The sequence below is a fragment of the Heterocephalus glaber genome, unplaced genomic scaffold (genome assembly GCF_053883595.1).
Source record: "Heterocephalus glaber isolate CG9 unplaced genomic scaffold, H.glaber_assembly_v1.0 deba00000470, whole genome shotgun sequence".
In the NCBI taxonomy this organism is placed as follows: Eukaryota; Metazoa; Chordata; class Mammalia; order Rodentia; family Bathyergidae; genus Heterocephalus; species Heterocephalus glaber.
Genome location: NW_028258145.1, coordinates 3,704,103 through 3,723,789, shown reverse-complemented (window position 1 = coordinate 3,723,789; position 19,687 = coordinate 3,704,103). Strand labels below are relative to the sequence as shown.

General features: G+C 39.0%; 1 protein-coding gene across 5 annotated transcripts in view; it reads left to right on the top strand.

The window, feature by feature from the left end:
• Mgat4a (alpha-1,3-mannosyl-glycoprotein 4-beta-N-acetylglucosaminyltransferase A) overlaps positions 1 to 19,687 on the top strand; it is a 119,627-nt gene that overhangs the window by 82,636 nt on the left and 17,304 nt on the right. For all 5 annotated transcript variants that reach the window (XM_013072164.3, XM_013072163.3, XM_004844417.3 and 2 more), the window contains exons 9-12: positions 8,278 to 8,392; positions 9,831 to 9,961; positions 19,143 to 19,250; positions 19,373 to 19,566. In XM_013072164.3, the coding sequence (XP_012927618.1) occupies positions 8,278 to 8,392; positions 9,831 to 9,961; positions 19,143 to 19,250; positions 19,373 to 19,566 (548 nt within the window). The remainder of the gene's footprint in view (positions 1 to 8,277; positions 8,393 to 9,830; positions 9,962 to 19,142; positions 19,251 to 19,372; positions 19,567 to 19,687) is intronic.

The window sequence follows — 19,687 nt, the reverse complement described above, 5'->3', positions numbered from 1 at the left end:
TTTCTTGTAATACTGAGAGTTGAACCAGGGTCTTTTCACTGAGCTATTTGAATTTGTTTTTAAATTTATTTTGAGACAGGATCTTGCTAAGATACTAAATTCCCCAGGCTGGGCTCAAATTTGTGATCCCCCTGCCTCAGCCTCCTAGAGTGCTGAGATTACAGGCATGTACCCCATGCCTGGCTCCATTTTTCACTTGGGTTATTTGATTTGTTGTATTTTCTCCAATTCTGTACATTGCCTTTTTACTGTATTATTTCCTTTGATGTAGAAAAGTTTTCAAGTTTTTAGCTCTCATTTATTTTTGCTTTTGTTATATTTATGACATCAAATCCAATATTCTGAAACTTTTCTTCTAGGAGTTTTATAATTTTAACTCTTTGGTTTAGATCTTTAGTATACTTTAGTTAATTTTTGTATATGGAATAAAGTATGCATCTGTCTTCTTTTGCATGTGAATATCCAATTTTCCCAACATCATTTGTTGAAGAGACTGTCTTTCTACACTGTATATTTTTGGCATCCCTTGAAAAATCATTTCACCATATGTGCAGCAGTTTATTTCTGAGCTTCCTACTCTGATTGGTCTGTGCATCTGTCCTTTTACCAACACAACAATGAATGAATTTGTAGTATGTTGAAAGTGAATTTTTTTAGAATTGTTTGCCTCTTTGTGTTCTTTGAGATTCTGTATGATTGTTTGGAAACCATAGGAATTTTGGTAGAAATTGCATTAAATATGTAGATTACTTTGGGTACTGTTGACATTTTAATATTAAATCTGTTCAAAAATTGTTTTATCAATTTTGTTAATTGTAAAAATATTGTTTGCCTTCTTTTGTGTTTTGATGATATTTAATAGTGATATATTTTGATTCTCATCTGATTCCTTTTGTGTATAGTCTGTAGATGTTGGTGATATTGCAGTTACATAAAGAATCTTAAAGTGATGTCTATTTAAAATTGATAATTTAATTCATTCCTGTAAGAATTCTCTACATTTTTACATTTCTTTGTCCCCATTTTTGTTATTAATGACACAGTTACCTCTTTATATTCCATATCTATTAACATAGATTTATAATTCTCTCATGCTTTTGGTTTTTAAAATTCTATACCAGATTTAAAAGTTTATGCACCTGCATTTCCTTACTACAGGGTTCTACATTTGTGTATTTACAGGTAACAGAGTTTTGAAGGGTTTTTTTGGTATGATTTTTTTGTTGCTCTTTCCTTTCACTTCAAGTTGAAGGTCTCTGGGAATAAGGCAAACACTGAACTCACTAAACTTCTGTTTATGCAACAAAGTCTTAATTTCTCTTTTGTTTTTGAATGACAGCTTTGGTAAGCATAGTATTCTTGGTTGATAGATTGTCTTGGTTTGTATTTTGAATATACCATCCTACTCCCTTCTAGCCTGGAAAGTTTCTGCTGAAAAATATGCTGATAACCTAATAGGAACTCCCTTGTATGTGATGGGTCCCTTTTCTTTTGCTGCTTCTGAGATTTTTTTCTTGGTCTGAGACTTTAACAGCCTCATTATCATGTTTCTTGATGTAGATCTCTTAGATTTGTCATAATGGAATTCTTTGAGCTCCTTGAATTTGTGTGTCCCATTTTTCTTTCTAAATGGGGGAAGTTTTCAATTTTATTTCTTTAAATAGACTTTTTTTCTTCTTGAAGTCTTACAGTATGTGTGTTATTTTGCTTTATGGTATCTGTAGGTCCCTTAGGCTGTCTTTATTTTTCTCAGCTGCACCATTAATTTTGAAAGTTCTGTCTTCCTGTTTGGTGATTCTTTTTCTGCATGGCCAGACCTGCTGTTCAGTCCCTCTAATGAAATTTCCATTCAGGTTTTGTATTCTTTGGTTCCAGTTTTTGTGATTCTTCTTCATATTTTTAATCTCTCCGTTATTATTTTCACTTTATTCATGTTCATTTTCCTGATTTTGTTCACATTTTTGTGCTCTTTTTCTTAGTTCACTAAGTCTTATGACAGTTATTTTGAATTCTTTAGTAATTATATATCTCCAGTTTTAGGGAGTTGGACTCTGGAGATTTAATATGTTCCTTTGGATATACCATATTTTTGTTTCTTTTTTCTTTTTTGTTGTGATTGTTGGGATTTTGGTGTTTGAAGTCAGCCACCTCTACTAGTCTTTGTACCCTGGTGTATTGGAAGGACTTCTTCCATTCATCCTAGGGAGATCTTGGTGTCCTCTGCAGTTTTATTTTTTGGTACCGGGGATCGAACTCGGGACCTTGCACTTGCCAGGCTGGCACCGGAACCACTAAGCTAAATCCCCAGCCCCCTCTGCAGTTTTTTGAGGCCTTGTTCCTCTGGTGTCTGTCTGCAGTACTGTGGCCTCTCTGAGTTGTAGTAAGCAGTAATGCTGGCGCTCTCCCTAGTGTCTGTCCATGGTACTGCAGCCTCTGGTGCTAATTGATGCTTCTTGTTCTTGGCCCAAACTTGGTGCTCTGCCAGTGTCTCTGCTTTGACTTAGACACTACAGAAGCCAGTCCTTGAGGATGCATCCCAGAAAGTCAAAGCCGTTGGATGTATGTCTATTCCTTTCTTGCCCCAGAGAGAAGTCAGGTGTCAGGTGTTTCTTTCCAGTCACGTTGCACCACGTCCCTGGGAGGGACTCTGGGTTTTTAGTGTGCAGATGTTTAATCCCTACTCTGTGAGGAAAGAAAAGTCTGGTTTCTCTTCTACGTAAAATAACCCTCTTAACAATACAGGATCATACTCTAGGGACTGGTAGCCTGTTTTGTTGTCACTTAACATCAGTGAGCTCATTAAATGCCAATAAATATAGGTCAGTATAATTTTAATTATTTCTTGAAGTACCATTCATTGTTCAGATATTATAATTTATTGTTGGTTTTTCAATTGTTTCTTACAGTTTCTGCTGTTTCAAAGATGAATTCAATAAATTTTTTTTTTTTTTTTTTTGCCGTACTGGGGATCAAACTCAGAACTTTGTGCTTTCGAGGCAGGCAGTGGCACCACTGAGCTAAATCCCCAGCCCTTAATAAACATTCTTAAAACTATTTCTTTGGCCCAAAAATTGTGCCTAAGGAAAGAGGGGATTGCTTTATATTTATGTCCTTATAATCTTACATTATACACAATTTTGTTGATGAGTTTCTTAGGAGCTATAAAGTTTTAGTGGGAAAACATTTTAGCCTTTTAAAGTCCTCAGATTATGCTATTTTTGAATGTTTATAAAGGAAAGAGGTCACTTGGGAAAATCTGGAGAAGACTAGGGCGAGGAGTGAGGAAACATAGGAATGTATCAGACTTCATTGCTGTCCCCAGGGATGTGGCCTCACTATTGAATTGTGGGAAATGGATCATACCCAGGACTTTGAAAGGGTGCTTTAGAAAAGGCAGTGGAGGGCTGGGGATTTAGCACAGTGGTTCTGCTGCCTGCCCTGTAAGCTCAAGGACCTGAGTTTGATCCCCAGTACCAAAAAGGAAAAAAGGCAGAGTCCAGGGTTAATTCAGGGCAACCAGGACACATACCTAAAAGAAGGAGCAAAGTGCCTTCTCTCCTAGTGTCATGCTGTGCCTTGGAGTAAAGTTTCCACTGACGAAGTCAGGCAGATTTATAAAGGGGCCTATTGCCAACCACTTGGAGTGAAGACAGTGTCTTCTGGCAACTGTTAGACAATCCAGGAACTGCTGGGGTTGGGGGTTGCTGTGGGTAAGGCACATTTGTTAGGCGGCTCCAGATGAACAGTGGCTTGCTAGGCCAGCCCACCTCTCCCTCCTATGCTCCCAGGGAGCCATCTTAGGGTTTCAGCACCCATGGATGATTTTTCCCTGGATCATTTATTTTGTTAGAGATTTCCAAGTGTTAATTTTCGAATTCCCTAACCTTTAATGTTCCTTTTTTTTTTTTTTTGGTACTGGGGATTGAACTCAGGACCTTGCACTTGTGAGGTAGGCACTGTGCTGCTGAGCTAAATCCCTGGCCCCCTTTAATGCTCTTTGAAACTGAGTTCTTCTGTAAAGAATTTCCCCACCTAAATTACTTGCTTACCTTGAAAAACAATTCATAAGGAAAAGGCAGAATAAATGCTTGCTTTTCTTTATCAGTTTTTAAAACTGGTACCCTGGCATTCTTCAGTGGTAGCCATTTTAAAGGTATCATTATAAACTCATGGGGGTTTGTTTGTTTTTTAAGATGGGGTCTCACTGTATAGTTCAGGCTATCCTTGAACTCACTGTGTAGCCCAGGCTGGTCTCAAACTCATGGTGATCCTCCTGCTTTAGCTTTTGGTGTGCTGGGATTATAGGTGTGCACCACCACTCCTCGATGAACTTCAAAAGTATATTTGATTTGTGTCAGTCCATTCCATTGTTATTCTCACCGAGGCCCACACTGGTACATTATGAGCCAGTGTTACCTCTTCACATTGACTCTTGCATTCTTTCTGTGTTAAATCCTACTCGTCAATCACTTCTTTGCTGACTGGTGTGTGTGTCATGCACCTGTCCTGTCCCAGATCTGGAACCTGTCACCTATCTCAGGATCCTGCCCCTCTCAGAGCTGGGTGGTGTTAGGGACATCGGTGGGCACCTGAGGTGCTCATTTTTGTCATATTGTCTTTGCTTCCAGGACTTTCGGCAAGAAAAGGAGTATTTTGTTTTTTAGAGAAAAAAGCTCCACAAATTTCTCTTGGTATTTCTAATTCAGATATAAGATTATAGGGGTTTTACTTAACTTTTTTGAAATTTATACTTGCATGGCTTTCTCTCTTAAACTGAAAATCTTGATTTTTAATAACATGACCCTGATAACACACTTCTTTTATCCTATAGTGTACCTCGAGCTGGATTGAGTGTCAGTAGCAATCCCACTGACAAGACAGCTGCTACAAGCAGGCTAAACACTCTGTGCTTCTTCCCTGTCAAGTGGATCCCGATGTGGATTTACTCATATAATCAGAGTGCCGTTTGTGAAAGCTGCTGAGCAGCGCTCTCTCCTTTGTGACCATGCCACCAGCCCTGTACCAAACTGCGTGCATTTGTTTCCATTAAGCATACCATTTTTAGGTCTTATTTTCTTTCCTTTTCAGTTACATAAAATATTCCAAAATTGAAACTTATATAAAAGAATATGCCTTTACAGAAATCTCACTTTTATCCCTCGTCCACTCACCCTGTTTCCTCCCTCCCCCGTGCATAACTGCTGTTAACTTTTAGTGTCTCCTTCCACTTTTAAAAAACTTAAGCAAATACACATATGGGGCATTTGCATACTTCAGACACAGTATCTGCATCTTGCTTTTTAGCTTCCCTCTGCAAATGAGCAGTCGATAGCAGGGGCTGTGTCAGATTCTGCAGTGTTGCCCCTGCCATGACCAAATGCTGTCAGAGAAGGATTAGATTCGCTAAGCACCTGCACGTGGGTGTCCACAGCCTGTACTACGAGCCTCCCAGATGTGCCTCAGAGAGGACTCGTTACACGGTGGCCCATCTACACCATGGAGCACTGAACAACTAGAGGAAAGAAACTTGATGTACAACACCTCAATCTCAAGGGGAGTATTCTCAGTTTAGAAGCCAAACTCAGAGGCCTATGTGCTGCAGGATTCTTCTATAGCATTCTTAAAAAGACAGAATTGTGCAGATGGACCACAGCCTCCTGTCGCCAGAGGTCAGGAAGCTGGGGAAGTAAGTAAGTGGCTGGCTGTAGTGCAGAAGGTCCAAGTGGTTCCATAGAGCTCTACCTGGTGGCTTTTGGACAACTGCAGTGAACTGTACCCCAGCCAGTTTCCCAGCAGGGACACCGTCCTGAAGTTAGTTACGCTGGAGAGTGTTCCACGAGTAAAGACAAAGTGACATTGATGAGACGGGAGAGCGGAACAAAGTAGTTTTTCTAATTTAATACACCACATGTGACTTTACATGTGTGTGGTAAATGCGCGCACCACATTCTGAGTGGACTTTAATCTTGCCTGGTGTGGGGATGGGTCATCTTCCCTTCCGGCTTGGTCAGCCAGTGTGCATGGGGGCAGCTTCTTCAGAAAGCCAGGTAACTGCTTTGTGGCCCTGCGCCTCGTCCCCTGTCCCCTGTTCCCCACCTCCTCCAAGGTCTGGGCCTACAGTCAGTCTTTTCCTGTTGATGATGGCCCCGGGTGTAGCCTGAGTCTGGGATGTCCTGACTAAGTGAACAGTAGGCAAGCCTATCAATGTGTCCTTCCAAAGGCTGCTGCTGCTGTTGCTTCCCAGGCAGGAGGAGGAAAGCTTCTGGGAGTTCAATGGGTGAATAATCAAATGTAAAAATAAAAATTACCTAGGTAATGAGTGACAGAGTAAAATTAAGACAAGAGAAGCTTTCTTAAAACATTAAAATCCTCTTGTAGCTTTAAAATGAAAACAGAGGAGCCTCTGGGGAGGAGCTTCTGCTTGCTCAGGACCCTGACTTGTCCCCTGCCTGGTGGCCTGAAAGAAAAGCCAAGCACAGATGGCACAGGGCACTGGCATAGTGCGGGATTAGATGGCATTGGGTGAATTGCCAGGCTTCCCTAATATTTTGTAGGTATCTGTTAAAATGGGCAGAGGGAACTCTTGAGACTGTCACATGCCAGTATAGGAACCAACATGTACCTGACCATCTGCCGTGAGCAGATCTGAGGGTACCTTAGGACATTTGTACCCTGGCATTGTGTGTCTATTGTCATATTGGCATGTCCAGCCAGCAGCCACAGTTTTGTTTTTTCTTTTTTTTTTATTTTATTGGTACATTTTAGGTATACAGTGTAATGACATTCATCACTGGAAATTTGCACCTTTGAGTAATATATCTTGGTTCTTATTTTTCCCCCTTCCCCTGCCCTCCCTTCAACTCCTCCATCCCTCCCTATTTACAAAGACTTTGTTTCCATTTTTCCATTTTCTCATATTCCATTCCCTTCTTTCCTTTCCCCTACCCCTTCCCCTTTGACCCTTTTCTTCCTATTTCACATTATCTGTTATACCTTTTAGTCCTTATTTACACTTTCAGTTTCTCACACTAGAGAAACTATTCGGTATTTACACATGTGTGTCCTATTTATTTCTCTTAAGAGTATGGCCTCAATGTGCATCCATTTAGCTATAAATGTCTGTAATTTCTCGTTTTTTATGGCTGAGTAGTACTCCATTTTATAAAAAAGCTACATTTTCTTTATCCAGTCTCCAGTTGATGGGCATTTGGGCTGTTTCCAAGTTTTAGCTATTACAAACTGTGCTGCTATGAACATGGGTGCACATTTTGTTTTTGTTATTGTTGTTTTGTTTTGTTTTTCACTACTAGGGACTGAACCCAGAGCCTGTGCAATGAGCAGCATCACAGAGTTGCCCAGGTTGGGATTGAACTTCCAATCCTCCTGCCTCAGCCTCCCAGAGTGCTGGATTATGGACATGTGCCAACAGGCTGGGCTGCCCTCATTTTTAAAACGTTATAATAATATTTTAAAGGGAAGTTTTGTCACTCATATATATTAACTATATTGCATATTGTATATGTGGCCCAAGACAATTCCTTTTCACTCAAAAAAATGAAGACCACCTCCTGCAAAGTGGTGGGCCACAGCACAGGCTGGACATGCCTAGGATGGATTTTTAACCTGCTATATTAAGAGGAAACTGTGTTTCATAGTGTGAACCCTTTTTCTAAAAATGTGAGGGGTGGTGCAGGAGCATTTGTCCGGCATGTGCAAGGCCCTGACGTCAGTGGCCAGCACTGTAGGGGACAAAACAACCCTCTCCAAGCTGGAGCACCCAATGGGCACCTCATATCCTGTGTGGCCCCATGCACTGTGTGGAGGACGTGGAAAACTTCGAACAGGCCACACCTGACTTTCCCAGTGCTCACCTCGTCCTGCTGGGGATGGAGGAGGAGCCTGCTGTGCTTTGGATCTCTGTGACTAGCTATGTGTTATAGTGTGTAAAAAAAGAAGCAACACATTTTTTAAAATCCACAAAAATTCTTTCCATTTGAAAGGAAAAAAGTGTGAAATCTTCTTAAACACTATAAAAGGACCAAAAAGCAGTAATAATTCATGGAATTTTCTTGCCATTTCCCACAGTAAGGGAAGGGTTCAGTTGTCCTGCAGCACAGCTTTCATTTTATTTTCCCTGTTTCCTTTTGATAACATTTGTTTTTATATTTTCATTGTTTTCTTGATTTTCCTCATGAAAGTGTGCTTGAGCTTCTCTTTAAAGGTACTTTCTATCTTTCCTCCTGTTTTTGATTAATATGATTGTTCAATTTTCTCTAGCTTGAAGATGATATCATTGTCAAACAGAATTATTTTAATACTATCAAAAATTTTGCACTTCAACTTTCTTCTGAGGAATGGATGATTCTGGAGTTTTCCCAGCTGGGCTTCATTGGTAAGAAAAGCTTCAGATCCATCCACTTTTCAAAAATAACTGACTTGCCGAATCTTAAACCATTTGCCCTTTTGGTCACAAAGTGGTATTTTTCCTGTGGAAGTGGATTGTTCTTGAGAAAATTGCACTTAGCTGAGGTGAGCTGTTTACTCTGGAGATGCCCAAGGCCTGCCTGGCCAGGGGGAAAGGCCTAGTTTCTTCTTCTGACTGCTGCAGGTCCTGCATTACCCAGGGGGTGGGGTGGGGGGGATTCTTTTAGGAAAAATACCACAGATTCTCAGGCAAGGCCTGAACCTCACATTCTATGATTAATTTTTTTTGAGGGGGGCTACCAGGGATCGAACTTGGGTCTTTGCGCTTGTGAGGCAGGCCGTGGAACCACTGAGCTAAGTCCCCAGCCCTCTATGATTATTTTTTATTCACTTCTTTTATTAACTAGTATTTGGGGTGCTTCTTTTAAAATCTCTTTTTGGGCTGATGTTCCTAAATTAGCCAATGGAAAAGAATTGGCAGATTTATAAGTTAAAAAAACACTCAGAGGATGACATTTCAGTATGTTACTTTTTAAAATGTTGCTGGGTGTGTTGGCACACAACTGTAATCTCAGCATTCAGGAGGCTGAGTGAGGCAGGATCACCATGAGTTCAAGGCCATCTTGCACTATATAGTTAAGCCCTGTCTCAAAAAACAAACAACAACAAAATGAAACATTAGAGGCTGAACCACTGACCGTGTTGAACTCAAAACTTATTTTAAGCCAGATGTGTAGTACACACCTGTAATCCCAGAACTCTGGAAAGCTGAGGCAGGAGGATCCCAAGTTCAAGCTCTGTGTGGGCAATTTATTGAGACTTTCCCTCTAAATAAAAAAAAGGTCTGGGGATGTAGGTCAGTGTGAAAGCCCTAGGTTCAATCCCCAGTACTACAAAAAAAATGAACAAAACATTTTAAAAAACATTTTTACCTGTGAAGTTTCGATGAAAGAAAATTTAGGAAAAAAAGCAAATTTATTGAGATATATATATATATATATATACATACACGTACATATATATACACGTACACACATAACATCTGCATTTATTGAGAGGATCTATATATATTCTTCTCATGTTCTTTTTTTTTAATGGGAAGGATCTTAATAAGACATGCAAGAAAAGTCTGACCTAGCCTGTGAGTCTTGTGAGCCAGCAGCTGCATGGTAGACTCCTTCATGTCAGTGTGCAGCCTTCGCCACTCGTGCTTCACCCTCCAGTGAGTGAATGTGTGGCTAAGCAGGTCTGTCTGTGCAGATAGTACAAGTGCGGATGTTACTCATGATGATTTAGGACTGAAAGCACAACCTTTGGAGCATTAGGGCACTGACTTCCCTTGTGGAAGCCATTTTGATGACTGGTTTCTTCATTATTAGAGCTCTTGACTGCGATTATCTTTCCAGGTAAAATGTTCCAGGCGCCAGACCTCACTCTGATCGTGGAGTTCATATTTATGTTCTATAGGGAGAAACCCATCGACTGGCTCCTGGACCACATCCTCTGGGTGAAAGTCTGCAACCCCGAGAAAGACGCAGTAAGTCCATTCCTCCTGGGGTACGTGGAGCATCTCTTCTGTTTCACTTACGAAAGTGGCTTTTTGGGAGCCACCTTTTGCCCAAAACACTTCTTCAAGGTAGAAGAGAGAAAATGGCTTTCCATTTGCTGCTCCAAGTGCTCATCATTGTCCCACACTGCACAGATGCCCGGGTCAAGAGGTGTCATCAGCCCAGGAAGGTCCCTGTGAGCCAGGCAGCCTGCTGCAGGCCTGTGCCCTGTCTGTCTCCGTGTGGCTGCTCTGTGTCACCAGCCTCTGTGGCTTCAGGATCTGCTGCTCTCGGCTGTAGAAAATGTCAGCCCTGTCCTGTGGGGGGTTTCAGTTTTTTGCAAATATTTGCGAAAAATATTAGGCTCTAACCCATCTAGAAATAGGGAATAAGATAGAAGTACCATTGTACACCCAAACAACAAGTCAAAGTCTATCTTGTATATTATTTTCAAGAAACACAGCTATTTGCTTACCTTTAGGCGGAGTTGGCAGGTAAATAAGAGAATAATTTTTGCCTTGATCACTCAGACAGCAATTTCCAAGGAAATTATAGTGTAAAGAAATTAGATATATTTTCTTGTTCAATTTGAATTGTATTTCTAGGGGGAACATACAACTTTTTATTTATTTGATGTGAACATAAAATATAAATACGAATTCTTAATGATTGTCAGTTTTGACACATAGTAATAAACATTTAAGCATATGTTTATAGGGTTAAATTATCATTTTCATTGTAATAATAACCATTTATGTAATTTGACTTCATGACTTAATTATATTTCCTAGAATGATATGATTGTCCTACCTGCCAGTGAGTGAGATTTCAGATTCTCCCTTGTGTGTGAGCTATCACTGCATTCTCTGTTTAAAAACAACAGTCAAAAACCCCAGACAACACATCCTTAAAGCTAATCAGGGATTACAACAAAATAGAATATATGCGCATACTTTCCAATAATACTTGACCATATAAATTGATTTGAACAAGTAATTTTAATATCTAAACGCTTACATGTATTTTCTTGTAGGCTTACAAGAATTTTTATTGTAGGACACAAAAAAGTTGCTGTCATCTTTACTCTCCTGCTGCCTACACTTGCCTGTAATTTATCCTGTGTAGTTCTCTCTATTACGTGGTAAGACTGTAAAATGAGCCTGTGTGGTACAAAACTCTGATGGTGAAAATTAAAACAGCAAAAACCTTTTAAAATCATCCATAGACCTGAGTGCACAAGCCTTTGGACAGTTCCAGTGTTCCTTCACTTTTCCTCAGTCTGTGTTTCTTTGTGGCCCTCAGTTCTTCAGTTGCTTCCTCTAAGCTGTTTAAGGAGGTGGCCACCAACCCTTGCCAGCCACTGAACAGTCTCTCTTAGACAGTGGTGTGGAAAACACTTCAGGTCATCCACATTTCTCCCAAAGCTGCATCGTCCTGCTGGGGCCCCTCAGGCCTGAAGGCCACATTGCCTTTGTAGTGATAGGATAGGTTCCAGATGCTGATGTCACTTCTGTCTCCTCTCTCCATTTCTGGTTTTCCTCTCCCCCTCAGATTAATCTTCTTCTTCACTTTCCCTCCTTTTCCTTTCCTCCCTCTCTTACCTCCTCCTATTTGTGTAAGTAAAATGCATTGTTTCACGTCTGTGCTATTGTTAGCATTATTAAATGCAGATAATGTAAAATCCTTTAAGAATTGGGCATTTTAGGGCTGGGGATTTAGCTCAGTGGTTCCGCCTCCTGCCTCGAAAGCCCAAGGTCCCAAGTTCAATCCCAAGTACCAAAAAAAAAAAAAGAATTGGGCATTTTAGCACCCAGTGATTGTAAGTCTTCCAAAGGGGAAATATCTTTTTGTTTTTATGCTAATTGCTTTATTCTAGGACAGTCCTAAGTAATCATTGAATGTGAAAGTCTACTTCTGCCTGTAATGACTTTTTTAAAAATTCATTAACTTTATTGGTACATTTTAGGTATACATTATGATCACATTCATCATAGAGAATTTGTACCTGTACATGCTAATATCCTGGTTCTTATTTTTTCCCAATCCCCTTCTCTCCCTTCAACCTCTCCCACTTACAAAAGCTTTGTTTCCATTTTTTCCTTCTTAATTTTTTCTTTCTCTTCTCCTCCCACCCCCAGTTCTCGTTCCCCTTTGAACATTTTCTTCCTATTTTGCAATATCTATTATACATTTGGTCCTCATTTACACTTCAATTTCTCACAATGAAACAATTCTATATTTACATGTGTGTGTCCTATTTATTTCACTTAAGAGTATAGCATCAATGTGCATCCATTTAGCTATAAATGACTGTTGTTTATCTTTCTTTATGGCTGAGTATTTTATAAAAAGACCACAGCATCTTTATCCAGTCACCAGTTGATGGGCATTTGGGCTATTTCCAAGGTTTAGCTATTATAAACTATGCTGTTATAAACATGAGTATGCATATATTTCTATAATATGATGATTTTAATTCTTTTGGGAAGATAACAGGGAAATAGCTGGGTCAAATGGGACTTCTAGTTCTAGTTTTTTTAGGAATCTGCACACTGATTTCCATAGTAGTTGCAATAGTCTCTACTCCCACCAGCAATGGAGAAGGGTTCTTTTCTCCCCACACCCCCACCAGCATTTGTTATTGGTTGATTTCTTGATAGCAGCCATTCTTTCTGGAGTGAGATGGAATCTTAGCGTTGTTTTCATTTGCATCTCATGAATGACCAGTGATGTTGAACATTTTTTCATGTTTATTTGCTGTTTCTACTTCTTCATCTGAGAATGTCTATTAACTTCTGATGCCAATTTTTGCTTTGGGTCTTTAAATTTTGGGGGTCTGGTTTTTTTTTTTTTGAGTAATTTATATATTCTAGATAGTAATCCTTGCAAGAGGAACAGCTTGTAAAAATTTTTTCCCACATTGTGGGTTGTCTCTTCACTCTATTGGTGGTTTCTCTTGCTGTTCAAAAGCATTTTAATAAGATGAGGTCCCAGTTGTTGATTCTTTGTAATAGTTCCTGCGCAACTGAGCTTTTGTTTGTAAAGTCTTTTCCTACTCCAGTGTCTTCGAGAGTTCTGCCTAACCTATCTTCCAGCAAGTTTAGTGTTTCTGTTTTAATATTTAGATCTTTGATCCATTTTTATTGTAGATTAGGGTGCAGTGAAAGCTATGAGTCTAGTTTTAATCTTTGGCAAGTTGAGAACCAGTTTTTTGAGCACCATTTATTAAAGAGGCTGTCTTTCCTCCTGTAAGGATGTTTGGCTCCTTTGTCAAAGATGAGGTGGGTAACTATGTCTGGGGTAGCTTCTGCATCTTCTGTAATGTTCTGGGTTTTTGTTTTTTGTTTTTGGGGGGTGTTTTTTCCAGTACCATGCTGTTTTTATCACAGTAGTTTCAAGTTGGGGATTGTGATGCCCCCTGCCTTGCCTTTGTTGCCTAGAATTGCCTTTGTTATTCTAGGTCTCTTCTGGTTGCAAATGAATTTTAGGATTGTTTTCTCTATTTCTGTGAGATACACTGTTGGAATTTTGATTGGGATTGCATTAAATCTATATAACAGTTTTGGAAGTATGGCTATTTTCACTATATTGGTTCTTCCTACCCAAGAGCAAGGGATGTCTTTCCATTTTCTGATATCTTCTTTGATCTCTTTTTTCAGTGTACTGTAGTTTTGAAAGTAGAAGTCTTTTGCTTCCTTCATTAGATTGATTCCTAGGTATTTCATTTTCTTTTGATGCTATTGTGAAAGGTCTTATTTTCCCAGTTCCTCTCTCAGTGAGTCTAACGATAATTTGTGTGCAGGAAGGCTATTGATTTTTGAGTGTTGACCTTGTATCCAGCTATTCTACTGAATTTGGTTAAGTCTAGAAGTCTTTCGGTGGAGTTTTTGGGGTCTTCTGTTTAGAGGTGTCATGTTATCCACAGATAATGACAGTTTTCTCTTGTCTAATTGTTGTGGCTGTTTCCAGAACTATATTGAACAAGAGTGGTAATAGTGGACATCCTTGTTCCTGGTTTTAGCATGGAAGATTTCAGTTTTTGCCTCTTTAGTATGATGTTGGCTGTTGGATTTTCATAGATGGCTTTTATCAGGTTGAGATAAAGACCATCTATTCCAATTTTCTGTAAGGTTTTTTTTTTTTATCATGAATGGCTGTTGGATTTTGTGAAACACTTTTTTTTTGCATCTATTGAGATCGTCATACCATTTTTGTTCTTGACTCTCTCCGTTAATAGAGTGTATTACATTTATTGATTTATGTATGTTAAACCACCCCTGTATCCCTGGGATGAATCCCACTTGATCAGGGTGTATGATCTTCTTGATGATCTTCTGCATTCTTTTTGCCAGTATCTTATCGAGGATTTTTGCATCTGTGTTCATTAGGAAGATTGGCCTGTAGTTCTCTTTTTTGGTGGGATGTTTCTCTGCTTTGGGGATCAAGGTAATGCTTGCTTCCAAGAATGGATTTGGGAGTATTACTCCCCCCTCAATTTCATTAAAGAGTTTGAGAAGTAGCAGCATCAGGTCTTCTCTAAATTTCTTATAGAATTCAACAGTGAAACCATCAGGACCTGGGCTTTTCTTTGTTGGTAAGTGTTTAATTAGAGTTTCAATTTCATTGACTGATAATGGGTTGTTTAGAATTTTTATGTCTTCTTGATTCTTCTTTGGTAATTCATATGTATCTGGGAATCTGCCCATTTCTTTTGTGTTTTCCATCTTATTAGAATACAGATTTTCAAAGTATATATATTGATGACCTCTGGATTTCTGCACAATCTATTGTAATTTCACCCTTTTCATTCCCAATTGCATGGATTTGAGCCTTTTCTATGCTTTTTTTGATAAGGTTAGCTAATGGTTTGTCTATTTTATTTTTCAAAGAACTAACTCTTTGATTTTTCTATTTTTTGTAATGTTTTCTTAGTCTCCATTGCATAAATTTCTGCCCTGATCTTTATAATTTCCTCCCTTGTGTGAGCTTTGGGCTTATCTTGCCCTTTTTTTTTCTAGAAGCTTGAGGGTCAACATTAGGTTGTTTATTTGAGTTCTCTTTGTTTTCTTAATATGGGCATTCACTGCTATGAATTTCTCTTGTAGGACTGCTTTCATTGTGTCCCATAAATTCTGGTATCTTGTATTGGCATTATCATTTAGCTGTAGAAACTGTCTAATTTCTTCTTTAATTTCATCTGTGACCCATTTGTTATTCAGGAGGGTGTTATTTAATTTCCATTGTTTATGAAGTTCTTGTGATTTGTTTTGGTATTGATCTCTAATTTCATGGTGCTGTGGTCTGATAATATGCATGGGATAAGTTCAGTTCCTTTACACTTACTAAAGCATGTTCTGTGAGCTAGCATGTGGTCTGTTTTGGAGACTGTCTCCTGTACAGCTGAGAAGAATGTGTATTCTGATGTTGTGGGGTGGAACACTCTGTAGACATCCATTAAGTCCATTTATTCAAAAGTTTGGTTCAGTTCTTCTATTTCATTGTTGATATTTTTTGTCTAGTTGATCTATTTGTGACAGTGGGGTATTGAGGTCTCCCACTACAATTGGATTAGTGCTTTTTTGATTTTTCATGTCCATTAATATTTGTTTTATATAGTTGGGTGCACTAGTATTTGGTGCACATATATTTATGATTGTCATCTCTTCCTCTTGGATTGTTCCCTTCATAAGAATGTAGTGACCTTTGTCTCTCTCAGTTAGTCTTGGCTTGAAATCCACTTTGTCTACAAATAGAATAGCTACCCCTGCTTTTTTCCAGGTTCCTGTCATATAGAATATTGTTTTCTATCCTTTGACTTTCCATGTATGAATTTCTTTTTGAATTAAGTGTCCTTCTTGTATGCAGCATATTGTTGGATCTTGCATCTTGATCCATCCTGCCTCTCTGTTTCTTTTGATTGGTGAATTGAGACTATTAACATTGATGGTTATAACTGATATGTATTGACTTATCCTTGTCATGATATTTTCCTATTGTTGGCTCTCTCTCCCTCCCCTTTAATTTCTTGCCTTGCCTGATGGATTTGTTTCATTAGGGTTCATGGAGTTGTAATCCTCATTGTCTCTTTCTAGGTTACCCTTCAGAAATATTTTGGAGGGCTGGTTTGGCATTCATCAAGTTCCTTGGGTATTCTTTGACATGGAAGTATCTTATTTCTCCATCATTTTGAAAGATAGTTTTGCAGGGTACATCACACTGTGTTGGAGGTTGTTTTCTTTAAGGGCTTGAAATACTTCATCCAGGCTCCACTTGATTTGATGGTTTATGTTGAGAAGTCTGCTGTGATTCTGTTGGGCTTTCCTTTATATGTGATTTGTTTCTTTTCTCTAATTGCTTTTAATATTTTGTTCTTGTGTTGGATTTCTGGAATCTTGACTATTATATGGCTAGGTATAGATTGTTTTTTATCACAGCTAGTTAGAGTTCTGTCAAATTCTTTTTTTCCTGTTTGGGAAGTTTTTTACGATTACTTCTGCAAAGAGTTTTTTTTATGCCTTTTGTATTATCTCCTTCATTGACTTCAGTCAATCTTAAGTTATTCTTTTTTGCATCATTTGCAGCTGTTGGATTGATTTTTTCATGGTCCCTTGCTATTTTTAAGAAATCTTTTCATATGTGCTAATCACAATTTTATCTTCTATATCAGAAATTCTTCACTTCTTGTGCTTTGGATACTTTGAATGGAAATTTTAATCTCTTGGATATCTGCTTGGATGTGTTTCATGGATTCCATTTCTTTCCTATGCTGGGTGTTCATGGTTTCCATCATTTCCTTTATCTCTTCTTTTTTTTTTTTTTATCTGTATCTGCTCTAGAGTTACTAGTCATGTCTTTGATTATAGTCAGCATCTCTGTAGTTATCTGAGAAATTATTGCTGATTTGATTTTTTCCAAACCTCTTTCATCTGCTTTGTGACTTACATTGTTACCACTTCAGGAAGTCCAGGTTGCTGACTTTTGGATTGTACTACCTTGTTGCCCCCTGAATTTGCCTTTGGTGAGCTGGAAGTCTGGGTTTATATCTTGTTTAGGTGTCTTCTCATTTCTCTTTTTTTGTTGTTGTTGATGTTTTTCATTTAATTCCTGGGCTGATGCTTGTAGATTGCTTATGGTGAATATCTTCATTGCTAGTGTTTAGAACCCTTAGGAGATGACTATTTTTCAGAGGTATCTTCCAGGTATAGGGGGCTTTTGGGTTTTGAGTCTGTTGGAAGATCCTACCTATTCAGTTTATTGGAGGAGAGGTTGCTGCCTACTTGGCCTAGCCCCTGGTTCTTTGACAATGGCCTATAGTATTTTTTATGATTCTTAGGAATCTCAGTCTTGGTATACCAAGAAGAACAACTGATTAGAACAATTATGTCACCTTGGTTGAAGTAATACAATCAGCATTAATAATAGCATCAAACAGCCTAGAAAATGACAAACTGGTAACTATTGATTTGCCACCTTTAACTGTATGAACTAGATTTGTGGTTATATAACAAAATGTAAAACAAAGCAAAATTATGTTTATAGTAAATAAACCCTCAATGTAGTGAGTTTACTCTCTGGGAAGAAAATTTAGGAGGAGTTGAGGGGGTGATAGAGAAATAGAAGGAGAGGAAAAGATTAGAAGTAAGTAATTAGTAAGTAAGATTAGAAGTAAGTTTGCATGACAAAGGAAGGTCATGCAAACTTCGAGAAACTGAGGAAGACAGAAGGGAAAGAGAGAAGGAAGAAATAAAAACAAGAACAGAACAAAACAACAGCAATAAGAAAATTAGAAACTGTGTTCATGCTCCTGAAAAAGTAAGAACAATCGAGGAAAAAAGGACAAAAACAGAAACAAGGAAGGAGAGCAATGAAGGGGAAAAAGAAAGTCCCTCCCCTTCAAGGCATGTCTTTGCTGTCACTGGTAGACCACATGGGCAGTGTATAGATCTGAGTTAATACCACCAAGCCAGCTGTGGTCCATTGAAATTCAGGCTCGTTTCTAGCTGCGAGGCCAGAATTGTGCACCCTGACCTCCTGTAGGTTTGAACTCTGCATGGTTTGACTGCAGGTTCAAGCCACCCTACCCCCACAGCGAGACTGAACCTCCAGTAGGAGTGTTGATCCCAACAGCTCACCAACTGAAGCAGTCTGCTGCATCTTTATTCCAGTGTCTCTCTCTTAGCTCTCCCAGTGGTCTTAAATTCTCGGCACCAAACCTCGGAGAGGCCCTATTTCTGCTGCTCACCTATCCACTGCCTTCCCGAGCTCAGAACAATGGCCTTTCTGCGCTCCACCACTGGCACCTCTGCCACGTGAGGTCCAGTTCTCTCAGGCCATGGCTCCCACAGGCAGGTGGTCTCCCAAAGGGGAAATAGCTTAAAAATATGTCTTTTTCACTTTTTGGCCACAAACTCATATAAGCCATTGAAAATGAAGAGTTTGAAAAGTGTGTCAAGCTAGCCTCTCCTGAAGCATGACCAGGCCCCTGCACAGGAGGGGCCATCATGTCTGAGCTAAGCCCTAGGGGTGGAAACACAGGTGTCTCCTAACTATGTTGAGGTGGATTTGTCCATGGAACTTTTAACATCTCTTGCCTCACATTTTCAAATTGCGTTCATGCACTAAAATATGCTTTTTATTATTTTGCAAATTCTTTATTATGTTATCCAATTAAGATAATTTGAATATTTGAACCAAACTGCTATAGTTTGTGCATTTTAATCTTTTATTTTGGGGGGGGGGGACCAGGGATCGAACTCGGGACCTTGTGCTTCCAAGGCAGGCACCGGAACCACTGAGCTAAATCCCTGGCCCCTGTGCATGTTAATCTTAAACGTCAAATCTTTTTTTTCTTTTTGGTACCGGGGATTGAACTCAGGTCCTTGCACTTGCGCAGCAGGTGGCGAAACCACTGAGCTAAATCCCTGGCCCTTAAACGTCTAATCTATATTGAGGTATCTTGAAGGATAGTTGAAACTAAATCCTACCCTCTTCTGTGGCTTAATGCCTTAGAAATTATCAATTTCCAGATCATGGCTGTTGATCAAGAAGATAGGAAATCTCTTAATGCCTCATGACTTGGAATTATTATTTGTATTTTCTCATTTTTTTCCAGATAAGGACAAGATTTTACTTTATTATATAACAATAACATGATTTTTTTTAACTGTTTAGAAACATTGTGATAGACAGAAAGCAAATCTGCGAATTCGCTTCAGACCTTCCCTTTTCCAGCATGTCGGTTTCCATTCATCACTGTCTGGAAAAATTCAGAAACTCACGGTTGGTGGTTTAATTTTATTTTCTCATGGATGTACAATTTCTTATTTAGTGTGTAACTGTTATTTTTCTTCTTAAATATAAATCATATGTTATTTAACAGCATACATAATCTTTTTTTCTAGGATAAAGATTACATGAAACCATTGCTTCTTAAAATCCATGTAAACCCACCTGCAGAGGTATCAACTTCTTTGAAGGTTTACCAGGGCCACACACTGGAGAAAACTTATATGGGGGAAGATTTCTTCTGGGCTATAACCCCAAATGCTGGAGACTACATCTTGTTTAAATTTGATAAGCCAGTCAATGTAGAAAGGTTAGTGACTATTGAAATATATTTCGTCTTAGAGTTTAGACCTCTTATTCATGATGTGATTTGTGCTAGAATGGTTTTTTTGTGTGTGTGCCTAATAGATGTGAGGAGACAATGGGTTGCA